Source organism: Sinocyclocheilus rhinocerous, unplaced genomic scaffold (assembly GCF_001515625.1).
Source record: "Sinocyclocheilus rhinocerous isolate Xijiao unplaced genomic scaffold, SAMN03320098_v1.1 scaffold1622, whole genome shotgun sequence".
Taxonomy (NCBI): domain Eukaryota; kingdom Metazoa; phylum Chordata; class Actinopteri; order Cypriniformes; family Cyprinidae; genus Sinocyclocheilus; species Sinocyclocheilus rhinocerous.
Genome location: NW_015654513.1, coordinates 467838 through 480621, shown reverse-complemented (window position 1 = coordinate 480621; position 12784 = coordinate 467838). Strand labels below are relative to the sequence as shown.

At 36.8% G+C, this 12784-nt stretch overlaps 1 protein-coding gene across 3 annotated transcripts in view; it reads left to right on the top strand.

The window, feature by feature from the left end:
* pou2f2b (POU class 2 homeobox 2b) overlaps positions 1-12784 on the top strand; it is a 40780-nt gene that overhangs the window by 18497 nt on the left and 9499 nt on the right. For all 3 annotated transcript variants that reach the window (XM_016524180.1, XM_016524179.1, XM_016524178.1), the window contains exons 2-4: positions 10818-10883; positions 11761-11795; positions 11890-11949. In XM_016524180.1, the coding sequence (XP_016379666.1) occupies positions 10818-10883; positions 11761-11795; positions 11890-11949 (161 nt within the window). The remainder of the gene's footprint in view (positions 1-10817; positions 10884-11760; positions 11796-11889; positions 11950-12784) is intronic.

Sequence of the window (12784 nt, the reverse complement as noted above, 5' to 3'; positions counted from 1 at the left end):
GGGGTTGTGCTCTTAGGGAGCGGTCGTTGAGAAAGTGCCTCTAATGGGCGTCTGTGCGCTCCCCCCTGCCTAGGGCCCCGATCGATACCGACTCAGAGCAATAAAGCTTTCCCCTGTCATCTCCACAGAATACAAAGCAGTATGGGGAGAGAGAGAGAGAGAGAGAGAGAGATAGGTGAAAAGCTGTTCCGCAAGCCAGACCGATTTCCTACACCCCCCCAACCCATCTACCCCCATCTAACAGCAGTAGAGCCCCTACCGCCTCTCGTTCCTTCTTTCCATCTCACAGTCCACCTCTCCTTTCCCCAAATGTAGCACGGGTCCCCTGTGCTGGCTCTGAGTAGGTTTTGATATCTCTTTGCAGTCGGGAGGAGAGAAATAAATAATGGCAGAAGAAACTCTTATTTTAGTTATTATCACAAACACAGAGACAAGGACGGATAGAGAGAGATGGCCAAGTGGGGCATAAAAAAGGAAAGGAAATTAAACAATAAAAGAGGTTTTAAAAAAAAGGCAGCTGGAAATGGATGGATAGACAGAGAGAGAGAGAAAGAGTGAGAGATGTAGTTTAGGAAGTGAAATGGGATGAGAAGAGAACGAAGACGGGGAATGAAGTGATACAAAAAGGAGGGGGCGGAAAGCGAAGGAGAAGGGGATTATGGGAGAGAGAAAGATGGATGTTGTGATAAAGATGGAGGGTGAGTGGGAATATTGATGAGTAAGAATGACAGACAAAATGAAGGGAAAAAACTGTGCGGGGAAAGGTGAAAGGCAGGTTAAAGGTCAAATTATTCCTGAAATTGTAAATCAGTCACTTTTAATCATAAATACGGTAAATATTGGAAAAGATAGAAAGAGTTTCTGTGTGAGGATGGGGGATATCAAATAAGGATGTGCAAAATGAAATATTAAAAATCAACTAGTGTATGAGCTGCCTGTTTGACTGGTTTGGTTTAGGTTCACCTTTTCGATCAAATATAAGATGGATTCTTGTGTTAAAAACAATTAGCACTACAAAATGTCTAATGAAACTTGACATGCACTAAAGCTAAAAAATCAAATGAAGTATAGTATATAAGAAAAAACCTAGGTAAACTAGTCAGCCTCTCTAGTTGACCATCATGGCCCGTCCTTCATGTCAAACCAAACGGTTCCTCATGAAAGTGACAGTGTAAGTGTGAACATGTCGTGTTTGTCCTCCATCACCGTGCGCTTGTGCTTTTTCTGTGACAGCTCTAGAGTCGCTCCGTCATTACGCTGCTGTCAACCTAATAACATCTCTTCCTCATCTCTCAAAAACAACAGTTTCTGTTTGTATGTGTGTCTCATCTCTTTTGTTGTACCCTCACCCCTCCATCCTCCCCAATTCAATCCCTCATTTCTTCTTTTATTGGAAAAAGATAGGATGAATCCTTCATCTTCTCTCTTGTAATGCTCTTCTGTTATTATTCTGCAGTAGGGCTGGGCGAGATAGCTAAAAATATTATAGACGTAATTTTCAGGCTTTTGACGTTATTTGATATATATCTCGATTTTTATGCATTTGTTCCGAAATTGGTGTTTTTATTAATCTGAGGAATAGTAGTTTTCACCAAGAAGTCACTGTAACCAATTAGATTCAAATTATTTAATGTGTAAAGTTAAAAAGTTCAAATAATGAATGATTTCCTCGTGGTTTTTCACTAAATTATGTTTTCTATGTACAATTATGGGTAACACTTTATTTTAAGGTGTCCTTGTTACGCATGTTACATGTACTTACTATTATAATAACAATAAATTATGTCAAGTCAAGTCACCTTTATTTATATAGTGCTTTTAACAATACAGATTGTGTCAAAGCAGCTTTACAGTATCAAATAGGAAAATAGTGTGTCAATAAAGAAAAAAGACAATAGTAAACACTCAATTTTCAATTATTATGCCTAATTACATGAAAGTAACCCTAATCCTAACCCTAACCATATAGTAAGTACATGTGGTTAATTAATATTACTCAGTACTTAAATGTATAATTACACTGTAACAAGGACACCTTTAAATAAAGTGTAGCCCAATTATGTAAATATATAAAATATTTTCTATTTTATTATGTAGAGTATAACAATAAATTGTAATATTATGAATAAAACAAATGATATTTAATAAATTCTTATTAAATAAATTAATACAAATTTATGCATTAATAATAAATAAATACTAAATATAAAATGTTATTTTGTAGTGAATGTAATGCATAACAAAAATTACACAAATTAATCCGTTTTGAATGAAGCATCATACGTTTATTGAAACCGATGATAAAGTTTAAACCAGTTTGATTCAGTATTGCGCAAAAAAAAAAAAAAATCAGTTCAGCCGGTCATTTGTAGCGACCAAGAGCGTCGGATTGGTGGCACTTTTTCAGCTTACACAAATTTCTTTCTACTTTCTAGTCTTATCTTCCAAGTTTTTCATTTATTTTCTCATCTCTCTTCATCTCCCCCTGTCCTTTTCTTTCCCTGTGAGATTTTACTATCAATTCTCCCACTGTGCACTTCTTTTTCAAGTGGCCTGACTCTCTCCTGCATCCGCGTTCTTTCCCGTTCTGCCGTATGAATTCCTCTCAGCTCCCCTTATTTCCCCCTCTACCTTTCTGCACAGTAATAATGCTACTGATAGAAAGAGGCCCAAGTGTGTGTGTGCGCGATTATTGTCGTGTCGGGAGTCAGAGGAATCGATCGATGCAGAAATATGAAGGTCTGTGTCAAAAACAATAACCACCTATTCCCCAGACACACACGTTTTCTCACACACAGCTGGGTTCACACACACACCTATATATGCTGAAATATTAAACATGCACACGTTTGTTCAGGAGAAACGATACACAACCCTCACATTACAGGAAAAATGCTCCATTTCAGATAGGAAACTTATCAGCACAAGAGCCGCTTTCCGTTTACCATTTCACTGTCTGTCACAGGGGTAAAAACATACGCATAAGCACAGACAAAAACACACACACACACACACACACACAAGAGACCTTTAGCTGCTGTTGCCTGGCAACGTAGGCCAGTGACCAATCACAGTGCAGAGCAGTGTCCAGTGATGTCACAGCGTCTACTGATCAGCAGGGAAGAAAGAGAGAAAGAAATGTCTGGAAACAATTTAAAAAGAGTATTTTCATCGTTACATTACTGGACGTGCTGATAGTTTAACAGTTGGAGGAGCGAGTGAGAAGTGGAGAGAATGGACAGTTGTGTTTATGGAGGTGAAGAGGTGGACGCCTCAGTCTGGAATGAAGGACGGAAAGTAACTTTATCAGCATTACAGACTAAGACACAGTTGTGTTGGACCAAACGCGATTGCATCTGCAGCGTGAAGAGCGTTCGCTGTGAGAAATAGTATCTAATCACTCACACCCATACACACGCATACGGCTCTGAGCTGTGACAGCTGCAAGATTGATGGCTCTCTTGAGGCCTGTAGCTCACGCTCTTAAACGCACAGCTGATCAGATAAACATGGAGAGAAGGAGAGAGAGAGAAACATACTCGATTTTAAAGATGATAGGGGCATGTGTGCTGGTGGATCACGAGATGTTCCTGCTAGTTCCACGAATGCATCAGGCAGCAGGTCATCACTGAAGCTACAAATGTTTGCAATTATTACGAGGAAGCCCTGGAAATGGAAATCATGAGATGAGGGGCCGGCCAAATGGCCTGAGACCCCCGTGACATATGCAGACGTGTCTGTGCTGTGTGACCTCTGGGGTCATGAACTTTAACCCAGCAGCCGCACAGCATACAGACAGGGTGTTGATTGACCGTGAACCTGACGCTCTGCTCTCTTTGTGTGATACAATACATATACAAGTGCTCAAATTCTGCAGTATAACAAATGTCTGATTATTATGTTATAGTGAAGATGTGTAGGACTATACATGAAGAAAATGTAAGTTAAATAGAGAGAACTGTAACTGAATTAAGCTCTCATTAGTCTCATATGCTCCTGTACAGGCAGCTGTCTTTTGTTTGTTTGCGTCTGTTGTACAGATTAATGCAGACTAAAAACTAGACATGTTATTTTTACATTTATTTTATGGTAATATGACCAGTGAAGTTGAAATGGAGCGCTCAGAGATTTATCAATCAGTAGATTGGAGAGAAACTCTTCATAACGTTCATTAGAAGTGGAGCGATGGCGCCTCCTCGTGTTAAACATACAGTACTGCAGTCTCTTAAATCACCCATATATCCTGAACTTCGACTTCACCTTGACTGTGAATCATTGTAGCGGGCTGTGTCTAAAATTTTCCGAAGTAACTAACCATTTGGTTTGTTTAATACGCCAACGTTCAGTATTAAACATTTTTCTATATCTGTAAGTTTTGTTCTTGCTGCTGAAATTCTCTCATTTCTGCTGTATGCACTTGAATCTCTCTTTTCTGACCACCTTTGAGACTTTGTCTGATAGCAAACTAACACTGATGAATCTTTAGGCATCTGCTAAAATAATAGTAATAATAATAATAATAAAATAAATAATCTAAAATTTCAGATGGAATGTTTTTACATCCCTCCATCAACATTATCTTCTCTCAACACCCTAAAACGGTTATCATAAATATGTAATATCATATTGGGTGCATATGTATGCTAAAATCTTCCTTTTTTGTTTTACATAGTATTAAGATAATTATATTAACCGTAATATTTTTTATATTAATACTATATCTTTATTTAATGTTCAGATTATTGTGATAAAATTTTCTTGAATCCCTTAATATTTATGAAGATGCAGTTATGGTGGAAAACTATATTACAACATATAGCATCATTCAAATGTAACTGTTTCTTAAGGTTGATAATACATAGGGCAACATTTTGAGCAATTTTGCTGGGCAACTTTTTTTAAACAGTGTTGCTTGGGCACTTTCCCATTGAGAATGGGTAACAAATTTCTATCTGGATCGGTCGTGGGCCCTGTGTCTAACCTGGTTGCCCTTTGATGGCAACATTGCCCAAAAAGTTGCCCCGTGTATCATCAGCCTAAAGCCCCGTTCACACCAAGAAGGATAACTTTAGCGGACGATATCGTCTGTAAGCGCATGGTCGTCTGCTGCTTTAAATTCTCGAGCTTGTTATAGCAGGATTGATTCTGATTGGCTCTGTCAATGTTGTTATCGTTTATCGATTCCAACAATATCGTTTTTTTCTGTGCCTTTATTGTTATAGCTGTGATGTGGACTCATATTGAGAACAGTTTTTAGAACTATATCTTTATCATTATCTTTATAGTTATCGTGCTTGGTGTGAACGGGCCTTAAGAGCTGTAAGAACTGTTGTATAAAAGGCTCATGCATAAATCCTTCAAAATAATTTACTAGACAAAATATTAATTGTCACTGTATGATTTAGTAGAATTTTTATTTTACTTTATTTTTTTAAATTATTATTATTTTGTGTGTGTTTGTGATTTAAATTGGAGCAAATAGTGAAAAGTAGCCAATAAGGATCTTCAACACTTCAACACAAAAGCGTCCCAGGATGCAGCTCTATTTTGTTGATTTATAGCATTTAATAACTTTACAATTTTCAGACTGTGTAAAATAATACAAATAAAACATGATAACAACAATTTGGTGTGTCCGCGCTGTTCTCTGTCGCGGAACATGTAGTTTGGACAGTTTGGAAATGTTTATTTTCAGTCTTTGAGCAGTACAGCCTGTAATCCATCCGTTTCCTGCTTTAGACACGTTACAGTTTTATATCACAACACATACGTCTTGTTTTGCTTTCTCTGCTTTGTTTTGGGCTCCTACGGGGTGATTCATGCCCCAGTGTGGACGTGTGAGGTTGGAAAAAAAGTCGTGTGAGCAAGCGTCCTCATTCTGTATTTTCTGATGGAGGCTTGTGGTGATATACAGTAGAGATACGGCGTGAGACGGGTGTGCGAGAGAGGACTCGTGAGCTACTCTTTCCAGCAACCCCAGCACTTTCCAGCGGCACAACTCTCCCCCTCTTTTCACCTCTATCACACCATCTGCTTATTCTTTCATCTCTCGCTCCTCTCTGTTGCCTTCCCACTCTCAACCTCTTTCATCCTCTGTCTCTTTACCTGACCCCACTCTTCAGCCCACCGATCGACAGCGCTTCACTTCCTCCTCCGTACGCGCACCGTTCCTGCTCGTCTTCCTCAGCATTTCCTCCTTCAAACGCTCAATCAAACGACCTGTGACATACTTACGAGTGTAAAATGCAGTCAACGTTGCGTTCTTGTAAATGTGCCATGTCTGCCCCGACCCGCTCCTTTCTTGCTCTCTCGGGGTCAGGAAGTGGGCAAGAGGGGGTGGAGGTGTGGGTGAGTATAGCGTAGAGAGGAGGTGACGGAGGGAGGAGAGAAGTGGAGAGTTCTCCCCCCCACTTGTTATCAGTTTGTTCCTCCTTCTTGGCCACACACTGACAGAGTCAAAGAGACGCGGAGAGAGTGAGACAGAGAAAGAGTGTATTCATGTGTGTGAGAGGAAGAGGACCTCACTGAACGACTGTACACATATTCATCAACATGACAAAGACCGGTCCTTTTGCATCCATGGACTACTCCCATATGTGGCTGCCAGGTATGTGTCTGGAGCATCTGGGGTGGTTGCCAGGTTGGTTCTCTTTTTTGGAGTTTTATTGATGGATTCATTAGAAATGCAGGGATGTTTGAGGTCATTGGACCAAGAAGGTTAGTGTAGAGAAACTGAAAGAAAGAGCTATGCAAAGTTACAGAAAGGCTGAAATTCCAGAATATGCGTCATGAATTTCGGAGTGTCTATTTCTATAGAAATAGAGCGATTTGTTTTATGGTGCTTTGCAAGAGAATTCAGATTTCTGTGATTGTTTTTTTTTTTTTTCTTTTTTTTTTTTCCAAAGCACTGAAACTTAAAAAATATATATTTTGTGTAAATTATTTTAACATTTTTTTAATTTAATGAGAAAATTAAATTTATTTCATAAAAAAAACTGAAATATTAAACATGCCCAGATTCATGCTGTTCACGTAGTCAGGTGATGTTTGTATGTTGCAGTTTTCACATTTACATTTATTCAAGCATCTTACAAATGGAATATGACAAGCCATACATCTTATGATTCATCTTTTCAGATGCCACCGAATTTTTGGGTTGAAATCTGGGCCAATGTAGGACATGTTCTCAGAGTTTAAGATCATTGTCCTGCTGAAGTTCAGCTCAGCAGACAGAGAGATATTTTCTTGCAGTATTTCCTTGCGTTTTGCAGCATCTATTTTTCCTTGTACTTTGATAAGATGCCCAGTCTCTGCTGATGAAAAACAAATCCACAGCATGACGCTTCCAACACCTTCTTCATTATGAGGATGTTGGTTTTTGAAGTGTGGCCAGTATTAAATTAGCAAAACATATATAAATTTTCACAAGTTTTGGCCACAATTCTTTTTACACATCTTAGGAACATATTGCTTTTTTGGCAGACCAAGTTTATTATTATTATTATTCATGACTGTTTTGGAGTAGTGGCTTAAATCTTGCATTCTCAGCTACTGACCTCTGTGGCTTTTCTCACTAGACTCTTGCTGCCACAGTGAGGTCGTGAAGCTTAGGGGGCATTTTTTCTAGCCAATCTCATGTTCTCATTGTAGAATTTGTAATTTAGTAAAACGTGACAACTCGTCAATGATCTGCTTTTTTTTTAACTAAGCACTGTAAATGAACTGGTGGTTTGGTGATTTCTGTTGTGAAATCCTCAAAATAATTAACATGTCTCTGCATTAATTTCAAAGGCACAATCATTAATTACAGTATTTTAAAACTAGATGCCCAAAAGCTGTGTTTTTCTCTTCCTAAATTCAGAGAGCTCATCTAACTTTTAAGTGGTTAACAACAATGTCAATTTGTGGTATTATGTGCATAAAATCTTCAGGTTATTACACTAACATTACATTTATCTATGTTTTGCGGTTTCATCAGGCAAATAAGCAATTTTTAGTACTCAGGAGGTAATGAAATTATATTTATTGACTGGAAGTGTATAAGCGAACCTCTGGGAAACCCAGTGTGAAGTTCTTCATGGGGTTTCCCCCTTCCTCAGCTCCCAATTGCAACTTTGACCTACAGCGCAGCTGTCTGCAGCTCAACAGATGGAACACAGTACAGGAACTCTTGCCTTTAATAATGAAAATTAGTATATTGTGGAGTATAATGTTCTTTGTTAGTACAGTTTGTGTTTGCTATGAGAAGGAGTAAGAATGCTTCCTTGAGGAGTGTTTCCTTCACTTACTGTGAAGTTCCTAGCAGGTAGAAACCAGCAATAATATTCCTAAAGACAACTTGCATTATCATAACTGATTATCTGTCCTTTCAAACATTGTAAAAGGGGAGAGAGGTCAGTAATCGGCAGTCAGAAGAAGTAAGTCTACTGGAACCCAGACACCCTTAGATGATGAATATGTGTTTAAATACAAACCAACTGAGCTGAACAAATTGAGAAGTTAATTCATGCAGTGATGGATATGGTGATCTGAGATTGCCCTGATTATTGTTATACAAAAGCTCTTCATCTTTACATGTGACATCGTGACGTAAAAATAAGTGACTGGTGACTGAGAATGAGTCGCACATGCAGGGATCCTGTATAGCTCAATAAACACTCAATAGTAGTAGAATGTCCTAGAAAAATGTAGTAGTAGAAAAAACGTATTTGCTAAACGCAAGCCACGTTTAAAAGAGGTTACATGGAACTGTCAAATCGAAAATAAAGCAGAATTAGGGATTATGAGGTTAACAGAAATAAGAGAGGAAACAAATATTGCTGAAGGTGTGCAGGAAGTCTCTCTCCCTCAGAAATGTGGAGTAGTTTTTTTGTCAATTAATATTGCATTACAATAATTTAGCTTGGAAACCATTTCCAGTATGTGCAGGCGGTGTAAGCATATTTATTTCAGATTTAAAAAAAGAATGGAGATCTTTGTAATACAGAAGTTATGAAATGGAGAAGTTCGAAATATATAAGAAACAGAACTGTGCGTGTCAGCTACTGTATAAAGACTGTATATTATATAGCAGCACCTACATTTAAGCCTGCGCGTGTGTGTGTGTGTGCGTGTGTGTGTGAATGTGCGTATTAATAGCTGGCCCGACAGTAAGGGTTTGGTTTAACACATTGTGTTTGGCTCAGCCTGAGGGGAAACAGAGAGGGAAGTGAGACATTAACACCACAACCATCAGACACTTTTTCATTTTAACTTCATATGAATGATGAACTGCATATTCACTTCATATAAAACCTTATGTTCTAGATTCCATAATGCGAAACTGTGGTGGATGTATATCAAATGAGTTATCATAGACTGCAAGGTGTCATGATTAATCCATGATTAAAAACACTTCTTTGACATTTTTGCTTCAAATTAATGATGCCTCTCTGATAACCTCAAGTCAGCTTATTTTATTCAGATGAATTATGACACCATACTCAAAATAGTCAGAACTTGTGTGTGACACAATCTGAAAATATTCTCAAACTTTCAGCCTGAGCTATCATAGCACCATTTTACCAGCAGGCCATTCTGTGGAAACCCTTATAGATACGGCCCATTGGCTGACGGGCCTCGAGAGGGGCTTTCCTTCCCTTTTACTTCCTTTCACCAATCACTGTCGCTGGACCCTGGATTTGATCGTCTGAGGAAGTCGGCAATTCTTCAGCTTTTTGGTGGCTTTTTCACGAGTGACTCAATTTATATGAGTGAAGTTGGTTTCCTGTGTAACTTTCTCTGGGATTATTACAGTCACGTTTTTTTTAAAGTTGTACTGCCCCCTGGAGGAGTCAGATATTAATTATCAGTATCTGGTAAGGCTTCAATGTTTCATGTACTTGGCAAGAATTAAATACCGATGAAAATATTTGTGAAAGAGTGAGAAATGAAGGATGAGGCATGAGTGTTGAGGGGGAGATAGATAAAGAGGATCAGACGAGATAGTGGTATATGCAGGTGGGTCATATTATTAGTCAGTCGTTGGCTTTATTTGCATTTTTCACAAAAGGGAAGTGAGTGTGTTTCTCTGTGTGTGTGTGTTTATGAATGTCTGTTTGAGAGCTTTTTTGGCTACAGAATTTATAACGCTGATGCTGCTTATAACTCCTTTGTATTGTAAAAAGTGCCATACAGATAAACTGAACTGGCTTGAATTTGTCGGCAACATACACACATTCAGCTGTGTTCTGACTTTTATGTAAAAATATATCTATGATTTACAGAATTCAGTTTAGACCAGAACATTATAAATCTTATTTCTAAAAACAATGGTATTATGATTCTTTAAAGATATAAGATATTTCACACACACACATTTACTTTGCACGCTCTGTTTCTCACCGCTGAGGGACTGGGACAGTCCCATGGGCTCGGTTACAGTTAAATTTGAAGTGACACGTCTGTGGTGACGTAACCATTATTAGTTGTTTGTTGGATTGAGCACGTCTCCAGTTGTGTGAGAATGGAGGAATCTAGACCTCTATATTTTTAGAATCAAAATGTGTGCATTTGTGTCCTTTTGATTCAAAATATAACATATTTGTGTTTGTTACACTTCCATTCATCATCATCAAAACTATTTAATAATATATTTTAAAAAATAATAATATATCTTACTGTTCAACTGTGGTATAGGATTGAACTGTTAAATCAGGGTACAGGGCTGCTAACTGTATGCAAACAGTAATTAATTTGAACAAAATATGTTAACAGAAATGCATCATCGTGTAGCAAAAACTAATGACTGACCTCACATCCCTCTCTCTTTTTCACAGATATCAGAATGTCAAAGCCAATAGAGGTTGAGAATCCAGCGGCAGACTCTCCGATGGAGAGCACAGGTATAAAACTACATTATATTTTCATTTTTTTATAGGTCTGCAACAAGGATCAACAAAAAAGAATTTTCTGCTCAGATATTTACTTGACATAATAACATTTCCAGCCTATTTTTATGTGTTAACAACATTCTAAAATTATGAAAATAATAAATCAATAATAAACAATAAACAAAAGTAGTGCTGGGCAACGATTAAACACGATTAATCGCATCCAAAATAAAAGTTTTTGTGTACATAATATATGTTTGTGAACTGTGTATATTTATTATGTATATATAAAGACACACACATGCATGTATATATTTAAGAAAAATATGTTATGTTTGTATATTATATATATATTTATATATAATATAAATTATATGAATATAAATATATACATGTAAATATTTTCAAAAAATATGCTGTATGTGTGTCTTTATATATACATAATAAATATACACAGTACACACACATATATTATGTACACAAAAACTTTTATTTTGGATGCGATTAATCATTAAGTAAATTTTTCTATAAAAATTAATATAAATAAATTGCATGTCTTTTGCTATATTAAAGCTACTTTATATTTTTTACTAACTATCTTAACTAAAACCTAACTTAAATTTTCAAAATGAACAGAAATGTTGTTAATATCCTCTTAACTATACTAACTATCTTAACTAAAACCTAACTTAAATTTTCAAAATGAACAGAAATGTTGTTAATATCCTCTTAACTATACTAACTATCTTAACTAAAACCTAACTTAAATTTTCAAAATGAACAGAAATGTTGTTAATATCCTCTTAACTATACTAACTATCTTAACTAAAACCTAACTTAAATTTACAAAATTAACAGAAATGTTGTCTTCTCTCATTGTGTTTGTCAGCCTCCGAAAGAAATGGCTCAGATTCAAATAATCAGGTAAGTGACAGCCAGGTACCAGTGTTATATTTCATCTGAAAACAGCATGATCAAAAAAAAAAAATCATATTTTCAATGTGTTTCCCTCCAACAGCTTCAGCCAATGAAAATCAGCCCTTTCTCTCTTTCTCCCACACTGAGCAGCAGCACCAAGGTGAGTGAATGTGTGTAAATGCATGTGACAGTTTGTGTTCTTTACAGTGGTGGAAAGAGTACTGAAAAAATATACTCAAGTAAAAGTACCATTACCTTCCAAAAAATGTAGTGCGAGTAGAGTAAAAGTACTTGTCCAAAAAACTACTTGAGTAAGAGTAAAAGAGTAGCCTATTTAAAAGTACTGAGTATTGAGTAGTGAGTACTGAGCTGTGGATTCTACCCCCTCATAATAAACACTGTACACCGCAATTTATACATTTTAAAAACGTTGTACATTCTGTAATTCACATTATCTTATTTGTCATAAAGAATGAAGAGTATCTATCATCCAGCAGTTTTAATTTGGACTGCCAACTCTTTAAAATACATCAAAACAGCACGGAAACAGTATTCAGCTGAAGAAAAGATGAAAGTTATTCTCAGTACAATCATCCCCATTTAAATCATAAAGTTTGAAAAAATAGATTTAAAATCATGTGTAAGGCCACTGAGACAGCACGCTGCTGTTGCACATAAAATATTAATGTTTAGAACAGTGCAAATACAAACACCATTAGAAACTCATAGTTCAGCATCACACACCATGATATGGGTTAAAATGAGAGCCCATTTCTCTCCAAAACGGTGCCAGTTTTAGCGTTTTGCAATAAAGAAATAAGAATAACTAAACTTGATAATTTATGTTACAATTTTAACATAAATGCACATTGTTCTAGAAGGATGGCAAATTCATGCCATACCTTTTACACATTTACTCGAATTGTTATGCTGATAATACAATTTGTAAGGAAAAATGCATTAAATAGCGAAGTATTTCTGGGGAAACATTTTCA